A 24,075-nucleotide genomic window follows, 5' to 3' on the forward strand; every position below is an offset into this window, starting at 1 on the left:
AGGAATCCACAGAATGAATTGTGCGCGAAAAAGGAATCCTCGAAAGCGGAGGGTGTCCTTTGCGCTTGGAGGAGAGGGCGGTGAGGAGTTTATTTGTTTATTTATTTTGGGGAAATTATTGAATTTATAGACCTCCCTATACTCGAATGTCTCAGGGCGGTTCACAGAACAAAATCAGAATATAAAACCTATGGAGCTGAGCTGGGTATCCAGAGATCAATGCCCTACGAAGTCCAAAAAGACGAAAACACAACAAAAAGCACTGGGGGTGGCCTTGAGAAAATGACGGGATTTGTCTGCCGATTGAGACGTCTCATCCATCTCAATCGAAGAAACGCTGGCATTTAGAACGACTGGCAGTGATATAGTTTTATTAAATTTCCACAAATTTCACATAGAATTCCAATACACAATTCTTTTTTTTATTTTGTATTATCGACTTCCCATCCCTTTTCCCGTGTTTTTTTTATTCTATCTCACACACCCTATCTTCACTTATTTATATCATAACCGTAACCACAATAATCTCTCATTATTTCTGTTGCTCATAGTTCAAATCCCGCTGGCGAATTCATCATATTATAACATTTCTTTAAATAGTCCGAAAAAGGCTTCCATTCTTCCATAAAATATCATTAAGTTCTTCTATTTTAGCTTTGCTGATTCAGCACAATCCGTGGCTTTGCTTCTCCATTCTTCTTTGGTGGGAACTTCATCTTTCCATTTCTGTGCATAGAACAACCGGCAATAAGATAAAATCTGATGTTGCTCACTGAGGGCTTAGTAAGAGAAAGGATTGTAATAACAATAAAGCTTCTGGAAGACTTTTTGCACCATTAGGTGAGTGTGAAAGACCAAACTGAACTGGAGAGAAGAGTTTTGATCTTTATTAAATCCTTCTTTTCTTCCGGGGAGCTCAGGCATGCGTCGCTCTTCCCCACCTCATTTTATCCACACAGTAACCCTGAGGGTGTCAGGGGACTCAGCTGTTTTTGCACAAAAGCAGGAACCACGACGTTGAAATTTCAGCAGCATAACCCGTAATAGTCCATAATATTTTTTTTTCTCCCCATAATGGTGCCTATTCTTGAAGAGGGTGAATTGCTATTTACTATTATTATGAATTTTTATACCACTGAATGCCAAAATAGGCTTCTAGACAGTTTTACGAGGAGAAAAAGCAGTTACACAAACAAGGGACACGCACACATTTAAAACACACTGAATCCTGAGAACTGTAGTTTAGCCCCGTCCCAGAGCTACAACTCCCAACGCCTGCAAACTACATTTCCCAGGATTCTTTGGGAGCAAGCCGTTCGCTTGCAAGGTTATGTTGTGCGCGCAGTTACACAGCCAGCGTTTTGGGGAGACGGATCCACGTGAAATCCTCGACATTATCATAGGGAGCCACCGAATCGCCGCTTTCCTGCGTGACTGGACTGGGGAAAAATATGCAATGGCCCTTCAGGATCGCGACTTGCTCCCAATACTACTGCGCACCCGAGGAGCTCTCCTCTCCCTCTCCGGGATATTCCGGTGCGCGCAGATCACGGCTCCTAGCGCTGGTGGGGAGGCGCCTGCCGGAGAAGGGGTGGTTTCCCAGGCTGGAAAGGGAAGTGACGCCTAGCAAGGGTTCCCGGAAGCGCCTTGATCCTGTGTGCGAGACAGTGTTTTCACTTTTTTTGGATACCCAAGAGGAGAGGTTGCAGGAGAGCCAGAAAAGACAGGTAAAAGTCGGGGCTGCGACGCACGAGAGGTGGCCGCGAATTCCCGGGACGGATCCGTGGGGAGGGGGCTGGGATCGGGGCCGCCGGACACGCACACCCGCAAGTGCGTGGGTCTCCCCCGCGAGAAAGTGCCAACATCTGGCGAAGAGAGAACCCCCCCTTTTCACCCACCCCCGCACCTCGGGGGCTCGGCGCGGGCAGTCGATCTCAGCGGTTTGCTGCGCCATCGCTTGCAAGGTTTGCTCGGAGGCAACTTCCGCCGTGTCCAGAGGGGCTTTATACTTAGGATCGCAGACTCGCTGAGAGGAGCGAGCACCAAGGGTTCCTAATGATGGCACTTGCGCAGCAAGGATCTCGGGCGGGGGGGGGGCATAGGCGTAGCCGGGATTTATGTTAGGGGGCGGCAGGACACCCACCTGTCATCATCATCCTCTGTCTGGCACTGCCCAGCAGATTCGGAATGAAATGTCTCAACAACAGTTGTTTTGACTTACTTTCTTTTGACCCCAAGCGCTCAGAAAAATCTGTCAAAACCTTTCCACAATTTCTACTTTTTATTTACTAGATTTACCCACCCCCCTACCCAGCTATCCCCAGGGGTGGGGGATGCCTCACTTCCAAGGAGGGTAATGGCATCTGGGGGAGAATAGGCTTCGCCTTTTCAGTTTGATCTGCAAGAGACCACCTGCCCCTGTTTGAGACCCCCCACCACCAGAAAGCACACTGAGGAAGTGAAAAGAAGAGACATCAATTTGTTGTTGTTGTTGTTGTTGTCTAGTCGTGTCCGACTCATTGTGACCCCGTGGACCAGAGCACACCAGGCATTCCTGTCTTCCATTGCCTCCCGCAGTTTGATCAAACTCATGTTTGTAGCTTTGAGAACACTGTCCAACCATCTCGTCCTCTGCCGTCCCCTTCTCCTTGTGCCCTCCATCTTTCCCAGCATCAGGGTCTTTTCCAGGGAGTCTTCATGAGGTGGCCAAAGTATTGGAGCCTCAGCTTCAGGATCTGTCCTTCCAGTGAGCACTCAGGGCTGATTTCCTTATAAGTCCTCAAAGGCCCTGGAGAGAGACAGAGAGTTGCTGTGGGGAATGGCAGAGCCTTTGAAAGCTATGCCTAGGGTTATAGGCAGTTGGAACCTGCTCTGGTTTGTGGCGTTGGAACAAAATGCCATGCTGAGCAGCAGCTCAGTGGTGAAGAGGCTGAGCTATGAATCTGGGCGTTCCTGGTTTGAGTCTCGCCTCTGCCACACAGCTGCTTTACGCAAGCCCCCACCATCTGGAATACTGGGTGTGGGTTGGAAGGAATAAGTTGGGAACTGCAACACTGTGTTGCAGTGTGAAGTGCAACTTCTGTCCAGGATGTCAGCTATCTTCCAGGATAATAAATTGAACGCCCTCACCCCAACATTTGTCCCTTCAACACATCCCAGCCAGTCAGCATTTCACAGCCATTGAGCACGCACAGTCTTCGTTGGCCTGTTGTGATTTTCCCCCCTTCTAAAGATGTTCCTAAAGGTAAAGGGACCCCCAACCATTAGGTCCAGTCGCGACTGACTCTGCGGGTGCGGCACTCCTCTCGCTTTATTGGCCGAGGGAGCCAGCGTACAGCTTCCGGGTCATGTGGCCAGCATGACTAAGCCGCTTCTGGCGAACCAGAGCAGCGCATGGAAACGCCATTTACCTTCCCCCCCAGAGTGGTACCTATTTATCTACTTGCACTTTGACATGCTTTCGAACTGCTAGGTTGGCAGGAGCAGGGACTGAGAAACGGGAGCTTACCCCGTCGCGGGGATTCGAACCACCAACCTTCTGATTGGCTAGTCCTAGGCTCTGTGGTTTAACCCACAGCACCACCCGTGTCCCAAAGATGTTCCTGCACTTCTGCAAAGCTTGGAATTCCCTTAAATTTACTCATACCTCCCTCTTCTGCCATTTCGACTAACCTCTGAACTCACAGGGGATGGTGATAGTATTGCTGAATTTCTTTACAGCTGTGGTAGCCAACTTTGTGCCCTCCAGGTGGCTCCGATCAGTCTCAGCCAGCATGACCAATGGGCAGGGATGACGGGAGTTGTAGTTCAGAAACAGCTGGCATGTACCATATTTGCAACCCCTGCCTTGTGCATATTTCTTGAGATTGTCGGGATCTCCATAGCTAGCTCAGAACTTTGTGTACATCGTTTAACATTGCCCATAGCATGAGGCTCTCAATCCCAAGGTTGTGGGTTTGAGCCCTACATTGGGCAAAAAGATTGCTACATCGCAGGGAGTTGGACCAGATGACCCTTTTTTTGGAAAATGTAAATGGCTAGTGTGTCAAACTGGAGGAGGAAGAGGGAATTTCCCTCTTTCATCCATCATGTGTAGAACTCATGGGAGCATGAGGGGGATATGTTGATACCTGTCTCCTCTTTCCCTTTCAGGTTGCATCCTGCCCCCAGGTCTGTTGTTTGGCTGACTGCCCCCCCCTCCCCACTGCCGTGCTTCTGCCCCATAAGCCCTGCCATGTGGCTGTCAAATAGCTGAGTCTCTTCCCCACTGTGGGGAGAAAGGTGAGTTTTAAGGGCAAGTCTGTATTTTCTCCTTGTACGTGGGGGAAAGTGGGTGGGAAATGTTTCAATGTGTGTGTGTGTGTGTCACAGAGAGAACACACGTGTGTGTATATATCAGTGAAAAGCTGTAAAAGATGTGAGTGAAACAGTAGGAGAGAGGAAACTTCATGGGCAGGGAAATATGGAACCAAAAGGCAGTCAGAGCAATCCTAACTATAGAAAGGTGGTGTATCTCAGGCCAGTGTAAGTTAACCTGTTGCAAATTCTGTTCAGGAACCTCTGGGGGGGAGGCTGCTGCCAGCTGAGCCAGCAGGCGAGTGTGGACTCAGGCGTTGAGGATTGCGTCCTTTTAGGTTGCATGGCCAAGTTGAACAGGCGTTAAGTCTCTCCTTGCATTGCCTCATCCCCACAACGCCTCTGGAACACCCCTTTTCAGGGACTCACGCTGACATAAGTTGCAATGGAGTCAGGGACTTACGATTCAGCTGGTCTCTGGCTGAGCTGGAAAAGCCCAAGTTTTTCCGAATCCAAACTCGTTTAATCTCAGCTAAGAAAAGAGAAGTGGAACGAAAGGATGGGCAAGTTGCATAGTTGTTGGGTACAGAGAGGTCAAAATGATCACCCCTCTTCCCTTATAAATAATATACCTTCTGACGTTGTGCTGACCATTTTGGGGAGAAGGCTCCAGAAGTGTGTGAAGAAGACTCAGAGCCCCCTAAAAATCTTCTGGAGTAGAAAATAAGAGCGTAAGGAGAGCTTTGCCTCTGAGAAGCCCATGATTCAACCATCACAGCTCAGAGAAGTAAATTTGCTTGCCATGAATTTGTGCAAATCCGCTTTTAGAGCTGTCTAAACTAGTAGCCGTCTTTGCATCTTGACGCAGCAGCCTCCCTACCTTCATTTTAGGAGAAGTTGAATGAGAAGTACCTTCTTTAATCCCTCTTGAATCGATGGTTTTTAAAGTACGTAGGGTGACCCAGAGTTTGAATTTATGGGTGATGGACATCAGCATGGCAGGAGATAGGACTGGCCCTACCATTGGGCAGAGAAATATGGCCTCAGGTGGCTTCTTTTGGATGTCATGTAAAGGTAGCAAATGTATTGTTGTGCTTTTTGCTCCCAGGCAGAAGCCCCTATGGGGTTTTCTGCCTCAGGTATCTAATAATTTGGCCAGCCTTGGGCTGCTGTGGCCTTTGACTCAGAGACGGAAATTGGTTTAATTTCCTGTGCCGCTTCAGGCAGCAAAATGCCTTGGGCTGGCCCTCATAGGAGCTAGCAGGTGTAGGCCAGATGAGGCCCTTCGTTCCCTCCTTGAACGTAGGAAGATAACGGGAAGCAGGTGCTGTTTTTGGACGGCTCTTTTGCCACCCTTCAGAAATAAATGGCAGGAGGACCAAATTGCAGCACCCCCAAATTTCCCCCATCAAGTTAAATCACCTCCTCCCTGCCCCCGACCCTCCAAGATGCAACATGAGGAAATGCTGCTTTTCTCCCTTTTCCATGGAAATGGAGGAGAAATGAGGAAGCAGGCTGGTGGAAGCCTACACTGGCACTATCCGTTTTTAAAAGTGTCGTAGCACATTAAACAGCCTTGGGTTTCCCCACAAAGAACTCTGAGAACTGTGGTTTGCTAAGGGGAGTGGAAATGGTTAGGAGGCCCCCTATTGCCCTCCCCTCCCGCAGATACAATTCCCAGAATTCCCTATAAAGAGAGACTTGAGTATTAAACCACTCGAGAAATTTGAGCTCTGAGGAGGGGAATTAGGGGTTGCTCAAGAGTTACACCACCTTTGTGAAACTTTGCTGGTTAACTCTTGCTAAAGAGAGGTGCAGAAGGTCTCTGGTTCAGGAGGACTGGGGATCTCCCCTACTTGAAAGCCCAGAGAGTTGCTGTCGGTCAGAGCGGAATACACTGAGGTAGATGGACCTGTGGTTTAACTTGTATTATTTATTTATTTACGGCTATTAGCCCATAAAATATGTACAAACATAAAAGCACAGAGGCATAAGGACCGATATATTCGACACCAAAGGGTGAAACATCACGGTACTAGGGTGGGTCAATGAGCAGAGCCAAGTAACAGCTTGGGGCCCAGAGAGCTCCAAGGGACGGATCACAGAAAAAAGAAAAACTGAAGACGAGGTCCGACATGCACTCTCATCGTAACTGTCCTATTAGTTTTGGTGTTGTTGTTGTTTTTTGGTTGTTTTTGTGTGTGAGATAACCGCGTTCAGGAATCTCGCCACCTGCAGAGTTACCGAAGGATCTGTATCCTGCAAAAGTAGTGTGGCGTGTGACTCAACAGGGCGGCCCACCAAGCGCAGTAAAGCAGGACCTAGGAATTTAGTCCTGGCTATGCTATGTAGGGGGCAGTTGAACATTATGTGTGGAAGAGATTCAACAGTTTTCCCGTCACACACGCATAACGGAGACACCAAACCCTTAGAAAATCTGTGGCTCAGCAGGTTCGATGGAAGGACATTGAACCTTGCACGAATAAATGCAAGTTGGTGTGGTACAGATGAAAGAGATGACATGTATGATGGAAGGCCAAGTGGTGGGGTTATTCCGTGATACCTGGGGGAGCAAACACCCCCACCCCAGGCGAGGTTGTGTTGATTTTCAATGTCTGCTAATCTTTGCTCGGTTTAACTTGGTATATAGCCGTTTCTTAAATTGGCTGATCTGCCTCTGTTTGTCTGCCTGATTCCAGGGCTGGCTATGCAATGCTGCTGTGGCTGACACCCTGAGATGGCCAAAACGGGCACCAATGAACTTCAGTTACCACTGGGTAAGCCACTTTCTGAAACCTACTTACCACTTGCCTACCCCTCCCCACCGCCAAACAGCTGAATGGACAATGGGCTTTTTAATGAAAACAATATAACTCTGGTTTTTCTTCACTTCCTTGCCTCATTCTCCGTTTCTATTCTTTCTTTCCCCCCCCCCAAAAAAAACCACCACACACACAGAAGATGGGGAGCCCGCTTCTCAGGTCAAAGACGAGTGGTCAAAGGAAAAGCCAGAGTCTCAGAGCACTGTGAAAATCGAGGTGGTTTGCACAGACGATGGAGAGAGCTCTACGCACAGTGCGGGTGAGTTTGAGAAGAATGTAGACGGCTTTGTATTTCTTTAATTGAATTTTTTTGGCTGTTGATTCCTGCGTTGAATTGCAGGGGGTTGGACGAGATGATGCTTCCAACTATGTATTTCTATGATTCTGTGGCCCTGCTGTTCCTTAAGGCCTTTACAAATGTGGGTTTAAAAATCGCTCATTGGCAGCAAATAATGATGCCAGCAGCTTTTTACTTCAGCCTCCGGTTCTGAAGTTGGCTTGTTGGAACCAAACATAGCAATAATAATGGTAAACGATGTGGCTATTGGATGGAGTCCGGCACGCTTCCCTGCGCCTCTCAGGACTCCCGTAGGCAGCTCACCGTCAGCTTCGTGTAACAGAGTCTTCGCCCAGCGGTAGAAAACTGTTGCGATGTGTGTGTAATAAATCAGACTGCACACAGGCTTTCTTGCTTATCTCCAACAGTCTTTAATCGTGTAGAAAAACATCATAAATTCAGCCTAAAAACATCCCGGCGACAGAGCGCACATCTTTCGCCTCTCGGTCAAAACCGAAAGAGAGATCACACACAGAGAACACTCCCGTATGTGAAACATAACCACGCCTCATGATGTGAGACGTCACTCAGAACTGTTAACCCTGTAAGTTCTGATTCTCTTCACAAACGATAATAATTTTATTATTTATACCCCGCCCATCCGCATGGGTTTCCCCAGCCACTCTGGGCAGCTTGCGGCAGAATAATAAAAACATGATAAAACATCAAACATTAAAAGACTTCAGATGTTTCCTAAAAGTCAGATAGTTGTTTATTTCCTTGACATCAGAAGGGAGGGTGTTCCACAGGGGAGGGCACCACTACTAAGAAGGCCCTCTGCCTGGTTAATGTTAACCACGGTTTCCTGGGTCAGACAACACAACAAAACTGTGGTTAGCCAAACACAGAAGTGAAAGACCCCAAACTCCACCCTTCAGCCAAGTGGGAGGAGGAAAGCAACAGGTGAGCCTGTGAGGAGGTGAGGCTGGCTCACAACTCCATAAATAAACCAAGAATGGGGAGCCTGCAGCCCTCCAATTGGTGCCAGGCTATAGCTCGCGTCATCATCCCTGGCCATGCCGGCAGGGACTTATGGGAGCAGTAGTTGGGCAACATCTGCAAGGCCACAGGTTCCCTGCTCCTGTGCCAGATCATAGTTTAGTGTGGTGCCCAATGCGGACATTGTAACCAAGAAGCCGGGGGGGGCGGGTCACAGTCTTCCCTTAAGCCACTTTTCTTCCCCCTGCAGCTGAGGAGCCGACCCGGAAGCGCAAGAAGGGCCCTGCCCCCAAGATGCTGGGTGATGAAGTGTGCAGCGTGTGCGGGGACAAAGCCTCGGGATTCCACTACAACGTCCTCAGCTGCGAGGGTTGCAAGGGCTTCTTCCGGCGCAGCGTCATCAAGGGGGCGCAGTATACCTGCAAGGGCAGCGGGCAGTGCCACATGGACATGTACATGCGCCGGAAGTGCCAGGAGTGCCGCCTGAAGAAGTGCCGGCAGGCGGGCATGCGAGAGGAATGTGAGTAGTCGGCAAGAAGAGGCACGGCTGAGATCTGGCTTGGGCGAAAGGGGCAAAAATGGAATTTGTCGGCTTGCTTTGTTTTCTTTTTTAAGCAGGCCCAGGGAGGAAGCCTGCCGGACTCCAACTCCCATCAGCCCCAGCCAGCATGGATAATGGGAGTTGGAGTCCGGCAAAATCGGGAGGACCAGAGGTTCCCCAGCCCTGTTTTAAATATTTTATATCCCACCTTTCCACTGCTGTAGGCTTCAGCGTAGTTTACAACTTCCAGATTATTATTATTATTATTATTATTATTATTATTATTATTATTATTTTTACAATTTATATACCACCCTTCATCAAAAGATCCCAGGGTGATGTACAACAGAACATCAGTAATAAAAACATAAAAAACCATTATGGCAGACAGACAAATAATAAAATAGTTACCGTATTTTTCGCTCTATAATACACACCTGACCATAAGACGCACCTAGTTTTTTTTATTATTATTAAATATTTTATTGGGTTTTCAAATATAGAACATAGAACACATGTTAAACATACATATACATCTACATTATACATCGAGAAAAGAGAAAACAAAAAAGACGCACCTAGTTTTTAGAGGAGGAAAACAAGGGAAAAAAATATTCTGAATCAAATGTTGTTGAAGAGGCTTTGCGCGGCTATCGCTGAAGCCAGAACAGCAAGAGGGATTGCTGCACAGCTCTCCCTCTTGCTGTTCTGGCTTCAGCGATAGCCGCACAGCCTGCATTCACTCCATAAGACACACACACATTTCCCCTTACTTTTTAGGAGGGAAAAGGTGCGTCTTATAGAGCGAAAAATACGATAATAACAGTCCTCTTGCCCCACACTTTCACAGGCCATCAGATTATTTAATAGCCATAGGCCTGGGCAAAGAGGAATGTTTTTGCCTGGCCCCTAAAGACATGTAATTCTGGCACCAGACGAGCTTCTCTGTGGAGAGCATTCCGCAGTCAGGGAGCCACCACAGAAAAGGCCTGTTCTCTTGTTGCCACCCTCCGAACCTCTCTGCGATGGGGGACATAGATAAGGCCCTCAGATGACTGGCACACGGTCCGGTTCAGTTTGTATGGGAAGAGGTGATACTTAAGGTATCCTTAAGGTTAAGGGCTGTATCCAAGCTTAGCCATTATCAGAGCCATTCAAGTAAATCAGCATTATTATTAGGTTTGTATCCCACCTTTCCTCCCCAAGGAGCCCAGGGCGGCAAACAGATGCTCAATTGTAAAACAATTAAAACATTCTAAAAACAATCACAATTAGAAAACATCCCAAAGCAGTTAATGGTTAAAAATGTGCTTCTGTCCAACAATCTTGGGGTTGCTAGGAACAGTATTCCTCAGCCACCAAACGCCTGGGTAAACAGGAATGTTTTCAGATTCCTCCCGAAAGTGAATAATGATGGAGACAGGCGCAACTCACCAGAGAGGGCATTCCACAAGTAGGGGGCCACCATTGAAAGGCCCTGTTGTGTGCCTAATTGGACAGCGAACAAGGCCCACGTGACAAACTTAGGTCCATTAACTTCAGTAGTTTCTGCTCTGAGTAGAACTTGGTTCGATACAACGCTAAGATTGCAAGCACTGGTTGTCAGTAACTCCTGGCAACTCTTGTTCTTGTTCTGACCCTCCCCTGCTTGTGTTCCCTCCAGAGAGAGGGAGACAGGGGTTTATGGCATTGCGCAATGCTGTCACCCAACATAACTGGGGGGGTGGGATGGGGGTTCAGTGAGCCCTTGACCTCCTCCGCAGTTGAGGAGAGAGATGGGAGTTCATCTTCCTTGTGTTACATCTCAGATGCTCAGAAAGCAGGAAGAAGTCCCACAGCTCTCCGAAGATCAGTGCAACATGAGGGAGAACTGCTGCCATTCATCTGTGGTTGTGAAACCAGCCCGTCCTCACAGACTCTGCCTTTCCTAAGCCCAGGGGGTGGGGCTGCGCTCTCGTTGGAGCGAAAGTGAATCTGTAGATCCTTGACCCCAGCAATACATTATACAGTGGAACCTCAGGTTACAGACGCTTCAGTTTACAGACTCTGCTAACCCAGAAATAGTACCTCGGGTTAAGGATTTTACCTCAGGATGAGAACAGAAATTGTGTAGTGGCAGCACAGCGGCAGTGGGAGGCTCCATTAGCTAAAGTGGTACCTCAAGTTAAGAACAGTTTCAGGTTAAGAATGGGCCTCCAGAACGAATTAAGTTCTTAACCCAAGGTACCACTGTAAACTGCTGGCGACAAACAACTTATAAAAAAAAAAGATTTAAAACAGGCTTCCTCAAATTTGGCCCTCGAGATGTTTTGAGACTACAATTCCCCTCATCCCTGACCACTGGTCCTGCTAGCTAGGGATCATGGGAGTTAAGCCAAAAACATCTGGAAGGCCGAGTTTGAGAAAGCCTGATTTAAAATAATACAGAGCAGGGAGGGGGGGGGATCTGTAACCCTCCAGATATGTCGCTAAACTACAACTCCCATCAGGTGCGCCGGCTTGCCCCCACAGCAGGGGGTCCCCAAGGCTGTGCGGCGTGCTACATGGAACTTTGTGGGTGCCCGTCCCCTCTTGGAAAATTTGTGGGTGACCGGGCACCTTTGGCTCCCATCATCCCTGAAAATTGGCCGTGCTGGCTGGGGCACATGGGATCTGGAGTTTGAGCCACGCAGAAACCAGCAATTTGGTTACCAAAAAAAACTCACTTCTAAAGGCAGTTCATGTTAATTAGAAAGTTGGACAGATAGGGAAGATGTGTCATCGTGTCTAAATGTTAGTAATGGTTGCAGGAGGCAAAGTTCAGAGAGGCATTTCACAGCCAGGGGATGAGTCAGAGGTTGAGTCAGAGGATTGGGGATGCTGATAATAATAAATTTTAATAATAATAATAATAAATTTATTTATACCCCGCCCTCCCCAGCCAAGACCGGGCTCAGGGTAGCTAACAATGAATAATAAAAACAAGTTGATTAAAATACAACTTAAAAAACAACATTAAAATACAACATTAAAATGCAGCCTCTTTACAGGAGGAGAAAGGAAAAAAGAAAGAGGGGGAGGGAATCAAATTGATTCTAAGCCAAAAGCCAGGTGGAACAACTCTGTCTTACAGCCCATGCGGAAAGAAATTAGATCCCGCAGGGCCCTGGTCTCATGAGACAGAGCGTTCCACCAGGCCGGAGCCAATGTTGAGAAGGCCCTGGCTCTGGTTGAGGCTAATCATATTCCTTAGGGCCCGGGAGCTCTAGGGTGTTGCTATTTATGGGCCTTAAGGTCCTCCGTGGGGCATACTGGGATGTAGCAGGAACAACTGAGATGTCTCTCTGTGATTCCACCCGATCTCAATAACTCCTCCCCTCTCCTTCTCTCTAGGTGTTTTGTCGGAAGAGCAGATCCGTAAGAAGAAGATCCGTAAACAGCAGGAGGGAGAAGGGGCGTCGGGAGGCGAGGGAGGCGGTGGCGAGGTTCTACGAGTCCCGCCTCTGCCCTGCGATCCCTCTTTGCCCCAGCCCGAACCAGCTCCCCTCACGCCCCAGCAGGAGGGCATGATCCGGCAGCTGGTAGCAGCGCAACAGCAGTGCAACAAGAGGAGCTTCAGTGACCAGCCCAAAGTCACGGTAATCGAAGACAATATTAGCAATGGGAGTGTTGTTGTTTAGTCGTTTAGTTGTGTCCGACTCTTCATGACCCCCTGGACCAGAGCACACCAGGCACTTCTGTCTTCCACTGCCTCCCGCAGTTTGGTCAAACTCATGCTGGTAGCTTCGAGAACACTGTCCAACCATCTCGTCCCCTGTCGTCCCCTTCTCCTTGTGCCCTCCATCTTTCCCAACATCAGGGTCTTTTCCAGGGAGTCTTCTCTTCTCATGAGGTAGCCAAAGTATTGGAGTCTCAGCTTCAGGATCTGTCCTTCCAGTGAGCACTCAGGGCTGATTGCCTTAAGAATGGAGAGGTTTGATCTTCTTGCAGTCCATGGGACACTCAAGAGTCTCCTTCAGCACCATAATTCAAAAGCACCAATTCTTCAGCAATGGGAGTATGGGCGTGCAAATTATGTGAAGTTCAGCTCTCGTTCGTATCACGTCCCAGCTCTGATGCTCCAGAAATGCCTGACTTTAATAGATAGATAGATAGATAGATAGATAGATAGATAGATAGATAGATAGATAGATTTATTACGGTCAGAGACCAGCTTATAAAACACACTTGGGGGTACAATCCCAGAAGGAAAACAAACATTTAAAACAATGTACAACAATAAATTTAAAATTTATAAATGCGATAAGCGTATAGACACTTAAAACTTTAAGATAAGCTACCGCAGAGAGATGGCCCAGAGTTACCCATGGAACCAAAAACTTATGGAATGTGCAGAAATGGCAACTCTTACCAGAAGAATAAGAAATCAAGATAACAAACTTTTTATAAAAAGAATGGAAATGGTTTATTGAATATTTGCAGATAAATTGTAAACAGATAAGAACACTGGCAGGATGACAGTATTGTGATAACCTGCAGTTTCATAGGGGTATACAGTGGTACCTCTGGTTGCGAAAGGGATCCGTTCTGGAGTGCCGTTCGCAACATGAGCAGAACGCAACCCGCGTCTGTGCGTGCTGCGATTCGCCACTTCTGCGCATGCGCGTGACGTCATTTTGAGCGTCTGCACATGCGCAAGCGGTGAAACCCAGAAATAACCCTTTCCGGTACTTCCGGGTTGCTGCGGGACGCAACCTGAAAAGATTTAACCTGAAGCAAACGTAACAAGAGGTATGACTGTATATTTAAAGAGGATGAAGAAATGAGCAAATGAAGTTAATTTGGATATGCAGAAGATATTAAAAATAAATTTAAGGAAAAGCAGAAAGAGGGGGAAGGAAGTCAAGTTTTGAAATGTCAAAATGATTGTAAAATCAGTGAAACGTATAAACCTGAAAAGTATAAAAAAGAAATTTAGCAGGCTGAAAGAAAGGGGATGAATCACTCTATTCCTCCCTGCTCCACTAGTCAGCTTGGTGGAAAGCCAATTCTTTTATTTTATTTTTAACCAGCCTGCTAAGAGACTAGTCGCCTGCATTTCCATGCCGGTTGCTGAGCTGGCGGTTTCTTCTTCTCCACAGTCAGCATGGAAGTGCAGCAACAAACATCTATACATTGCTGGCTTATAACTTCTGTGGTTTTATTTCTAAGGCTGCCGCCCATCTCCCAGATGCTCCCGTACACCCTGTCTGTGGAATGTCCCCCTTTCCCCAATCTTTTCCCCTTTTCCAGCTCCAACTACAATGCATTCTTCCCTGCAAATCCCGTCGCCTGTCCCAGGGCAGACTCCCGCCCCCTCATTGCTCACCAACACATGATGACTGGTACTTTTAAATTGCCTGCACCAAAGCAAGGTTATAAAAGAGATCCGGGGGGGGGGGGGGAGAGAGAGAGAGAATGAGAAGCAGACACTTCTCTGTTTCCCAGCAGCCCTTTCTGCCCCGTACTTTTGCAAAGAAAGTGGAGAGGACTGTCAGGGTGGGGAAGCCTTCTGGCAATGGGAGCAGGGCTGTGAGTTTCAAGGGGGGGCGGATCTGGGCTCAGGAAGACGTCATCCTTCGTTAAAGGATGGATGCAGGAGCATGTGGCAAACATGTCAACTTCCGCACCCATTTTCGCTGGTTCTAGAGACATCGGAATGGGCTCTGTAGCTGGTCTTCCTCACCCCAACACAACACAAATAAACGTGTTCAAATGGGAATACAGTGGTACCTCGGGTTAAGTACTTAATTTGTTCCGGGGTCCGTTCTTAACCTGAAACTGTTCTTAAGCTGAAGCACCACTTTCGTTAATGGGGCCTCCCGCTGCCACCGCACGATTTCTGTTCTCATCCTGAAGCAAAGTTCTTAACCTGAGGTAATATTTCTGGGTTAGCGGAGTCTGTAACCTGAAATGTATGTAACCTGAAGCATATGTAACCCGAGGTACCACTGTAAAAGGCATGTCCTTCAGAGACGGGCCCGACTACTGAACCAGACCAGTATCCCCATTTCCTATCTTGAACCAAGATGCTTATTTATCCTGATAACAAGAAACAAAAACAAACCTTGAATTGGCCTGCCCTGCTCAATCTGCCTTGATAGGTTAGTTAAACAAGTGATGTACACAGCAAGTGCCGTGTTTAACATTGACTGGCACCTGAGCTTACTAGACGTATAGAACAACTCGCATAATTTTGGGGGTCCTTGGAGCCAGGATGTTTAAGTTTGTTTAATCTGTTTTTACCCCTGATTTCCCTCCCATTTCAATCCTCTTCCTCTGCCGCCACCCCCCATCACAAAAGATGTTTTCTTGACTCAAGAATCATAAAATCATAGAACTCTAGATCATCTTGTCCAAACCTCTGCAGTGCAGGAATATGCAGCTGTTCCTTATGGGTATTGAACCTGCAGCCTTGACGTCATCAGCGCCACGCTGTAACCAGCTGAGCTATCCAGGCCCTGTTCAATGTACTCAGAATGGGTACATTTTGCTGGATGTGTGGGGAGAGTCATGGTAATCCTGGTGGTTAAGAAGAATAACCAGGGGAGAGTTGGAGAGCATGGGTTTCTGGATCTTGTTTGGAAGGGATCCAGGCTCTTGTCTTCTTGATTCCCACCCCCTTGTCGATCATACAGGGTGAGTGAGAGATTTGGAGAGCAGTTTGGGGGTAAGGCTTAGGATTGCATCGGTGAAACCTGTGCATTGTTAAGGGTCTCCTGCCCTAGACTGACCTCATTTCTCTCTTTCTCCTTCCATGTTTCTCCTCCTGCCCCTGCCTGCCTGCCTGCTACTCACCAGCCCTGGCCTATGGGCAGCGATCCCAATAGCCGGGAAGCACGGCAACAGCGCTTCGCCCATTTCACAGAGCTGGCCATCATCTCGGTGCAGGAGATTGTGGACTTTGCCAAGCAGGTTCCTGGCTTCCTACAGCTGTCGCGGGAGGACCAGATCGCGCTGCTCAAAGCCTCCACCATCGAGGTGAGCAAGAGCGGGGGTGGAGCGTCCCCTGCTTCTCCCGACTCGCTGCTTACGAATTATATGGCCGTGATCCTAACAGTATCTACTCAGAAGTAAGTCCCGCTGAATTCACTGGGGTCTGCTTCCAGGTAAGTGGGGTCAGGACTGCAGCATTAGCATCTTAAGCCAGCTAGAAACATTGCTTCCGGTCCCGGAAGTTGTGGTTCTCTTTACCTAGCTAAAGAGGCTTGGAAGAACCGGCAGATCCCACAGCAGTGAAGAACCAGGAAGCAGAATCTTGGTAGGGGAGCCAGTGATTTTAATGCTAAAGTCTGCAGCTTCAGTTCCCGGCATTTGCCGGTAAAAAGGGCGGCTTAATCGATTGTGTGAATGAGTTTCCTGACTTAAACCCTGGAGAGTCACTGCAATCCAACAAGATGCTATGGGGACAAATCTTCTGCTTTTAATATATAATAATAATAATAGTAGTAGTAGTAATAATAATAATAATTTATTATTTATTATTTATACCCCGCTCATCTGGCTGGGCTTCCCCAGCCACTCTGGGCGGCTTCCAGCCAAATATTAAAATACAGTAATACATCAAACATTAAAAGCTTCCCTAAACAGGGCTGCCTTCAGGTGTCTTCTAAAAGTTTGGTAGTTTTTGGATCTCTTTGACATCTGGTGCGAGGGCGTTCCACAGGGCGGGCGCCACTACCGAGAAGGCCCTCTGCCTGGTTCCCTGTAATTTGGCTTCTTGCAGTGAGGGAACCGCCAGAAGGCCCTCGGCGCTGGACCTCAGTGTCCAGGTAGAACGATGCGGGTGGAGACGCTCCTTCAGATATATGCAGCAGTTTCCTTTATTCCTAATCCAGTGGCAGCAGGCCTGCTGCTTCCAGGGACAAACAAGGCCTGAAATTCTACTGTGAAAGCAACTTGAGGGTAATTGCAGTGTGTGGGAGAAAAATGAGCGCAAGACAAGAGGCTGGATTTCTCACTGGTGATGGTTTTAGATTTAGCATGATGTAGGTTGGTATGCTCACATGACTGAATCCGGGGGGTGGAGGTGGGCATCGAAAGCCAGCATTTCAGGGAGAATGGTTCTGTCTTAGCGCTAAAATGTTAGCTTTCCAAATGCACTGATTTTTTTTTTTAATAATTATTTTGGTGGAGCACAATTCAGTCCAATGAATCTGAAGTGGTACAGTCCCCACATGTGTTTACCGGCTCAGTGAATGTATTAAAGTTATTGTGGGAACAGAATTCCTGGATCTAGATTTGCACTAAACCATAGTTTAGCATGACAGGGATAAACTTCACTGGATCTGGAATCTATGAGGTCCCCCTTCACCCCTCCTCCTCCGGAACAGCCACAAAGAGGAGTTTAGAAGCCATTGCTTCTGCCCTTGCTAAACCACAGTGTCATGCTGGCCCAAACAGTACAGTAGTACCTCAGGTTAAGTACTTAATTAATTCCGGAGGTCCGTACTTAACCTGAAACTGTTCTTAACCTGAAGCACCACTTTAGCTAATGGGGCCTCCCGCTGCCACCGTGCCGCCGGAGCACGATTTCTGTTCTCATCCTGAAGCAAAGTTCTTAACCTGAGGTACTATTTCTGGGTTAACAGAGTCTGTAACCTGAAGCGTATGTAACCCGAGGTACCACTGTAATGAATAATAATTTCGATTTGTTTGAAAGAAGCCAGATTCAAACTGTAGTTAACATTAACCACAATATAGGGTTAGGATGGCACAATAAACGTTAGCTGTGAAAAACAGGAGCTTCTCAACTCCTTGCATCTGCACTAGAGGATTGCCATGCTAAACAATGGTCTCACGCCGCCAGTGTGAATCATTGTTTGTGTTTGATATATATTTCCACCACTCTTATTGTGTTGATTCCAGACTGAGATGGTGGAACACAGATCCCATTGAATCAATTAAAATCAAGTCATTACTAACGTAGTTCCCACTGAAATAAATGGGACCGAAGTTTCACTAACTCGAGCCACCTTCACACCTTACCTTGAAGGGTCTATGATACCACTTGCAACAGTCATGGCTTCCCGCATAGGATTCTGGGAGCTGTAGTTTGTAAAGGGTGCTGAGGGTTGTTAGGAGACCTCCATTCCCCTCACAGAGCTACAGTTCTCAAGAGCAGTTTAACCATCAATTCCACTTACCAGGGAACTGACTCTACCTTGGGATCCCAGATAGTTGTTGGACTACAACTCCCATCATCCCTAGCTGGAAAGACCAGCGGTCATGGATGATGGGTGTTGTAGTTCAAGAACATCTGAGGACCCAAGGTTGAGAAAGGCTGCTCTCGCCACTTCATCACACTGGCTTTCTGTCAGAAATGTGGGAAATGATGAAGGAAGGAAGAAAATGGGTTTAACCTAGGGCAGGAAAGGGGAGGAAAGGTGCCAGGAACTTATGTGGCCTAGTCAGTTAGACCATATATGTCTGTACCATGTATGCTGGACAGTTTTTTCCCAAGAGAGGGGTACACCTTCACCCCCTGCCCTGCCTCCACAGATCATGCTTTTGGAGACGGCAAGACGCTACAACCACGAGACCCAGTGTATCACGTTTCTTAAGGATTTCACCTACAGCAAGGACGACTTTCACCGTGCAGGTGAGGTGGGAAAGGAGAGGAGAGAAGGTATGTGTGGGCTGTGAGGGGCTCCTTCCAGAAAATTCTTCCCTTTGGAGTGGCAGGCCAGAAGAATACCAAGAACCAGGAAGGAAGATCAATACCTTTTGAGGCTGTATGTAAGCGTTTCTGTCCTACTTCACAGATAAAGGACACACCCAGACCTCAGGTCAGATTAAGCTCACACCGACAAATTCTGTTTTTGTGTGTTGTTGTGTCAAGCTCTCTCCAGAACAGCTGCCTCTGCTCAAGAAAGAGCTTCTTTCTAAAGAAAAGTATGTTGCACCTTTTGCTTTTTTGCCCTTGTTTTTACCTTGCCAGGGGGTCATAAATAAGCACAGCGAGGGATTGGGGAGCCCCAGCAGTTGCCTCATCCAGGCTCTTGCCACACACAAGGCTCATTCCTCTCGCTAGATGTGGAAATGACAGGGCATCGCAGCACCCAGCATGTCTGAACAGAGTTGCAGCTCCTCTCCCAAAAGAATCTCCTTGCTAGCACTGATTTTGCAGTGAGATTAGCAAAGTCATATCTTGAATGGAAAGGTAGCAGGTGCATTTTTTCTTCTTTCATTTTTTTGGGGTAGATTTGAAAGTTGAAGGGTTTTTTGTGGGGGTGAGGGGGCAGTGGGACTTCTTTTGTTTTTTTTAAGAAGGCAGTTTGAGGATTTTCATATGCATTCAAGGTTACACATTTGTCTGGCCTGGAGCATCAAGAGTTGGTCTGCTTTTCAGGTGATTCACACCATTAATTCCTTTGCGTATCAACAATTATCTACTTACAAGTCAGGTGAAAGGACAGCCTAAGGATGGCTGTGTTGCCATGGCATGTTTGACAAGAGTTTACATTCCTTTTTAGCCTTCTTTCTTTCTGCAGCAGTGGGCCTGACAAGGGGGCAGTACCACTAAGAGATCTGGAATCCAGTCGGTTTCCTTACTAGGGTTGATTTGAGTTCATCTCGTATTTTGTATTTTTTTTAAAGCAAATAACGGGTGTGTCTATCTCAGACCCCCTGGCTTGACTTCTCTCTGTTCTGCCTGTTCAATGTGCAGTTTGTTATGCATCACACTCTGAGGAGGTCCTTTTCTGCCAGAGGGAAACAAATATGTAAATATGGCTTCACAATCTCCATGTTTCCTGTCTCTGCTTGTAGTTTGTTTCTGGCGAGGATTTGCTTGCACTGCTTTCCCAGATGTTTCCCAGGCACAAGTCTGGCTTCATCTGCACTATACATTTAAAGCAGTATCATACTACTTTAAACAGTCTCTCCCCAAGGAATCCTGGGAAGTCTGGTCCTGAGAGTTGTTAGGAGACCCTCTACTCCCCTCACAGAGCTACAATTCCTAGAGTGGTTTAACCACCAATCCCAGGGAACTCTAGGAATTGTAGCTCTGTGAGGCGCTTCCCTTACTATTGCTTTTCTTTATCCCACAGCTAGCAAAGTGCCATGCTCGGGACTTTGTGCAGGGCTTTTCGGGTGCTGCTGATCAGCAGTGCCTTTTTGTAGCGGCTTCCATTTGTGGAATGCTCTCCCCAGGGAGGTTCAGCTGGCGCCTTCATTATGCAGTCGTACCTTGGATCCCAAACGCCTTGCAAGTCGAATGTTTTGGCTCCTGAATGCTGCAAACCCGGAAGTGACTGTTTTGGTTTGCGAACTATTTTTGGAAGCTGAACGTCCAACGGGGCTTCCACAGCTTCCAATCAGAAGCCTCAGTTTGGTTTCCAAATGTTTTGGAAGTCAAGCGGACTTCCGGAATGGATTCCGTTCAACTTCCAAGGTACGACTGTACACCTTAAGGCGCCAGGCAAAAGCATTCCTCTTCAGCCAGGCCTTCTCCTTCTCCTTCTCCTCCTTCGCCTTCTTATTCCTACCCCACCCATCTGGCTGGGTTCCCTGTAGCTTCACTTCTTGCCGTGAGGGAACCAGGCAGAAGGCCCTCAGAGCTAGATCTCCGTGTCTGGGCTGAACGATGGGGGTAGAGATGCTCCTTCAGGTATACAGGCCCTGATTGACAACCCATGCTCTTTTAAATGTGTTGTGGGAGAGGGGGTTACAGTCAAAACTCAGTTTTCGAACGTCTCGGCTGCCAAACGTTTCACAAGCCAAACGCCGAAAACCTGGAAGTGAATGCTTCCATTTTTGAACAGCTTCCAAAGCACGTTTCTCAATTTTTCCCATTGAACTTGCTGACAGCCTTTGATCCTTGGTTTTCAAACGTTTCGGAAGTTGAACGGATTTCCGCAACGGGTTGCGTTCGAAAACCGAGGTTACACTGTATTGGTTTGTTTTTGTTATTCTTGTATATATTTCGTGTTTTTTATATTGAAATTTTATGTGGTGAACTGCCCTGAGATCTATGGATGAAGGGCAGTGTACCAATTTAATCGACAACAGCGACACCGCCTTTAGTCCCAGTCATGTCTTTACCTGCCTCACACCTGACGGTGACATCAGCTATAGACCAGGGGGCTGTGGCTCAGTCAGAATGGCTTTGCAGGCGAAATGGGGACGAATGGTGAGCCTAATTTGGCCTGGTGAAACCAGAGGACAATATATGTCTCTGTGTGGGCATGAGTGAGGTGAGTTCTCTTTCCCTGACACTCCAGCTTCTGTTTCCTTCCTCCTCGTTTTACCATCAGGTCTGCAGGTAGAGTTCATCAACCCCATCTTCGAGTTCTCTCGGGCCATGCGGCAGCTGCAGCTGGACGATGCCGAATACGCCCTCCTCATCGCTATCAACATCTTCTCAGCCGACCGGCCCAACGTGCAGGACCACGGACTGGTGGAAGCTCTGCAACAGCCCTACATCGAGGCCCTCAGCTCTTATATCCGCCTCCACCGCCCACAGGTGTCCGGGGGGCGTGCATGGGGGAGTGGGGCAATGAATGCGCAGGGAAGACTGGGGCAATGAATGCGCAGGGCGGGTGGTGAAGTCGCTGTGATGGGAAGTCGTTTGAGCAGGCCAAGAGGCAAAAAATATTTGGGCGCCTCACAGAATTTGTACTTGGGCTGCGGCCAAGCGCTGGTGAGACACCCGCTAGTTCCCCTGCTGGGTTCAAGAGAGATTCCTAATCCTGAAACCTTTACGTCTCCTGCACAGTGGGAAGAAAAAAACCAGAGAAAAGGAATAGTAAGGAATGGAAAATAGCATCGGGCCCTAAAATTGAGGTTACAGGGGAATAGGAGGAGGAGCTGCCTTGATGCACTGGTCCATTTAGCTGAGTACAGTGGTACCTCGGGCTACATACGCTTCAGGTTACATACGCTTCAGGTTACAGACTCCGCTAACCCAGAAATAGTACCTCAGGTTAAGAACTTTGCTTCAGGATGAGAACAGAAATCGTGCTCCGGCGGCACGGCAGCAGCAGGAGGCCCCATTAGCTAAAGTGGTGCTTCAGATTAAGAACAGTTTCAGGTTAAGTATGGACCTCCGGAACAAATTAAGTACTTAACCTGAGGTACCACTGTACTGTCTATTCTGACTGGCGTCAGCTTCCAGGGTTCCAGAAGGGAGCTTTTCTAAGCCCTGCCTGAGGGGGAATGAACCTGTAATAATAATAATAATAATAATAATAATAATAATAATAATAATAATAATTTATTTATACCCCACCCATCTGGCTGGGTTTCCCCAGCTACTCTGGGCGGCTCCCAACAGAACATCAAAAACACGATAAAACATCAAACATTAAGAACTTCCCTAAACAGGGCTGCCTTCAGATGTCTTCTAAAAGTCAGGTAGTTGTTTATTTCCTTGACATCTGATGGGAGGGCGCCACCCCCGAGAAGGCCCTCTGCCTGGTTCCCTGTAACCTCACTTCTCGCAGTGAGGTAACCGCCAGAAGGCCCTCAGAGCTGGACCTCGGTGTCCCTATTATATCTCCAGCCACTAGGTGTCTTAGATAGCCCTTCCAATAGCAAACGTGAGTGGCAGAGTGCCTGACCAACCCTCGTGTTTCCCCCTCCTCTGGCTTTTTCAGGACCACCTGATGTTTCCGCGCATGTTGATGAAACTGGTCAGCCTACGGACCTTGAGCAGCGTGCACTCTGAGCAGGTCTTCGCTTTGCGTCTTCAAGACAAGAAACTTCCGCCGCTTCTCTCTGAGATCTGGGATGTACACGAGTAGACGCTTTTTTGGGGGTGGGAGGGGACAGATGGGGGAGCGTACAGACGTCTCTCCTCCTCTCTCTCTGTGTTTCTCTTTTTCTCTCTTAACGCACGTACTCCTTTTCTTGGAATCCTTCTACGGACTCTTTTGAACCTCAGCATTAGGACTTGTAACTGATGGACTCATCCCACCAGAGGAACTGCATCAAGGGGGTTACTAAGCACTTTTTTCCCGTCTCGCCCCCTCCCTAACCCCCATCTACTTGTACTTCCTACAGAGCTTGCCTCTCCCGCTTCTGGTTTTGGGGAGGTGTCGGTCACATTTGTGCTTCTGGGGTGCGTAGGGGAAAGATGCAAGGGGACTGCCCCCTCCCCACAAAGACTCATTTCTCCTGCTCTTGAAGAATGAACACACACACCCCACCCTACGTGACATTCTAGGTGTGCCCCACTGGGGAGGGGGTGGCCTGGTATGGGGGGCTATGCCCAGAAAAATAAAAAATAAATCCGATCATGACAAACCAAGCATCTGGCCTGGTGTTGACAGTATGTGTGAATGGAAAGAGATTAATAATAATAATAATATGTTTACTGTTTGCACCCTGCTCACCTGGCTGTGCTGCCCCAGCCACTCTAGGCAGCTTCTAACACATATAAAAATGTAACATCAAACATTAAAAACTTCCTGATACAGGGCTGCCTTCAGGTGTCTTCTAAAGCTTGTGTAGTTCTTTATCTCCTTGACATCTGATGGAAGGGTGTTTCAACAGGGAGGGTGCCACTACCAAGAAGGCCCTCTGCCTGGTCCCCTGTAACTTCACTTCTCGCAGTGAGGAAACCACCAGAAGGCCCTCAGAGCTGGACCTCAGTGTCTGGGCTGAACAATTGGAGTGGAAGTGCTCCTTCAGGTATACAGGGCCGAAGCCGTTTAGGGCTTTAAAGGTTTGGCCTACAGCTTTGAGGGATGGGTTGAGAGCAGAAGCCCAGACCAATTCAGAGGGTAGGGATGGGAGACATTACTAATGGCTTTAAGAGAAAATTAGATCGGTTTGTGGAGGAGAAAGCTTAAGTTCTTCCTCCACTATTGGAGATATGCCTCTGAATACCAGTATCTGGGAACGACAAGCCAGGAGAGAGCATTGTTGAACTTGGGTCTTCTTTGCAAACTTTGAATCTGGTTGGTCAGTGTGAGAATAGGATGCTGGGATACAAGGGCCTTTGGTCTGATCCAACAGGGCTCTCCCTGTGTTGTTATTAAGAAATATTTGAGGACTGTAGGCCAAAGAGGATTGGAGCCTGCCTTGGTGGTGGTGGGTGTACGTCCTCCAGAGCAGTAGAAGGTTTTCTGGCAGCTATAAGAGATCTAGTTGACGTAGAGAATGTATATGTCAGTGCA

General features: G+C 47.8%; 1 protein-coding gene across 2 annotated transcripts; it reads left to right on the top strand.

Annotated features, from left to right (window-relative positions):
* Nucleotides 1-1,569: 1,569 nt before the first annotated feature.
* Nucleotides 1,570-23,204, top strand: NR1H2 (nuclear receptor subfamily 1 group H member 2). 2 transcript variants are annotated; one of them, XM_082194461.1, is made up of 10 exons: nt 1,570-1,727; nt 4,153-4,281; nt 6,996-7,073; nt 7,255-7,377; nt 8,645-8,914; nt 12,308-12,552; nt 15,755-15,934; nt 18,455-18,554; nt 21,211-21,419; nt 22,552-23,204. In XM_082194461.1, exons 3-10 carry the CDS (start codon nt 7,034-7,036, stop codon nt 22,696-22,698), a joined length of 1,314 nt encoding a protein of 437 aa, XP_082050587.1. In that variant the 5' UTR covers nt 1,570-1,727; nt 4,153-4,281; nt 6,996-7,033; the 3' UTR covers nt 22,699-23,204. The 2 variants fall into 2 exon arrangements, with proteins under 2 accessions (XP_082050587.1, XP_082050588.1); XM_082194462.1 differs by having other exon boundaries at nt 7,258-7,377.
* The last annotated feature ends 871 nt before the right edge of the window (nt 23,205-24,075 follow it).

The sequence above is a fragment of the Podarcis vaucheri genome (assembly GCF_965113315.1).
Source record: "Podarcis vaucheri genome assembly, chromosome: 13".
Classification (NCBI taxonomy): domain Eukaryota; kingdom Metazoa; phylum Chordata; class Lepidosauria; order Squamata; family Lacertidae; genus Podarcis; species Podarcis vaucheri.

What these genes read in the sequence shown, in the direction of transcription:
- NR1H2 (XM_082194461.1), top strand. Translation starts at nt 7,034, where the DNA reads ATGGCCAAAACGGGCACCAATGAACTTCAGTTACCACTGG. An exon ending in GGCGGGCATGCGAGAGGAAT is followed by an intron (nt 8,915 to 12,307) that starts GTGAGTAGTCGG and finishes CCTTCTCTCTAG; the next exon opens with GTGTTTTGTCGGAAGAGCAG. An exon ending in TCAAAGCCTCCACCATCGAG is followed by an intron (nt 15,935 to 18,454) that starts GTGAGCAAGAGC and finishes CTGCCTCCACAG; the next exon opens with ATCATGCTTTTGGAGACGGC.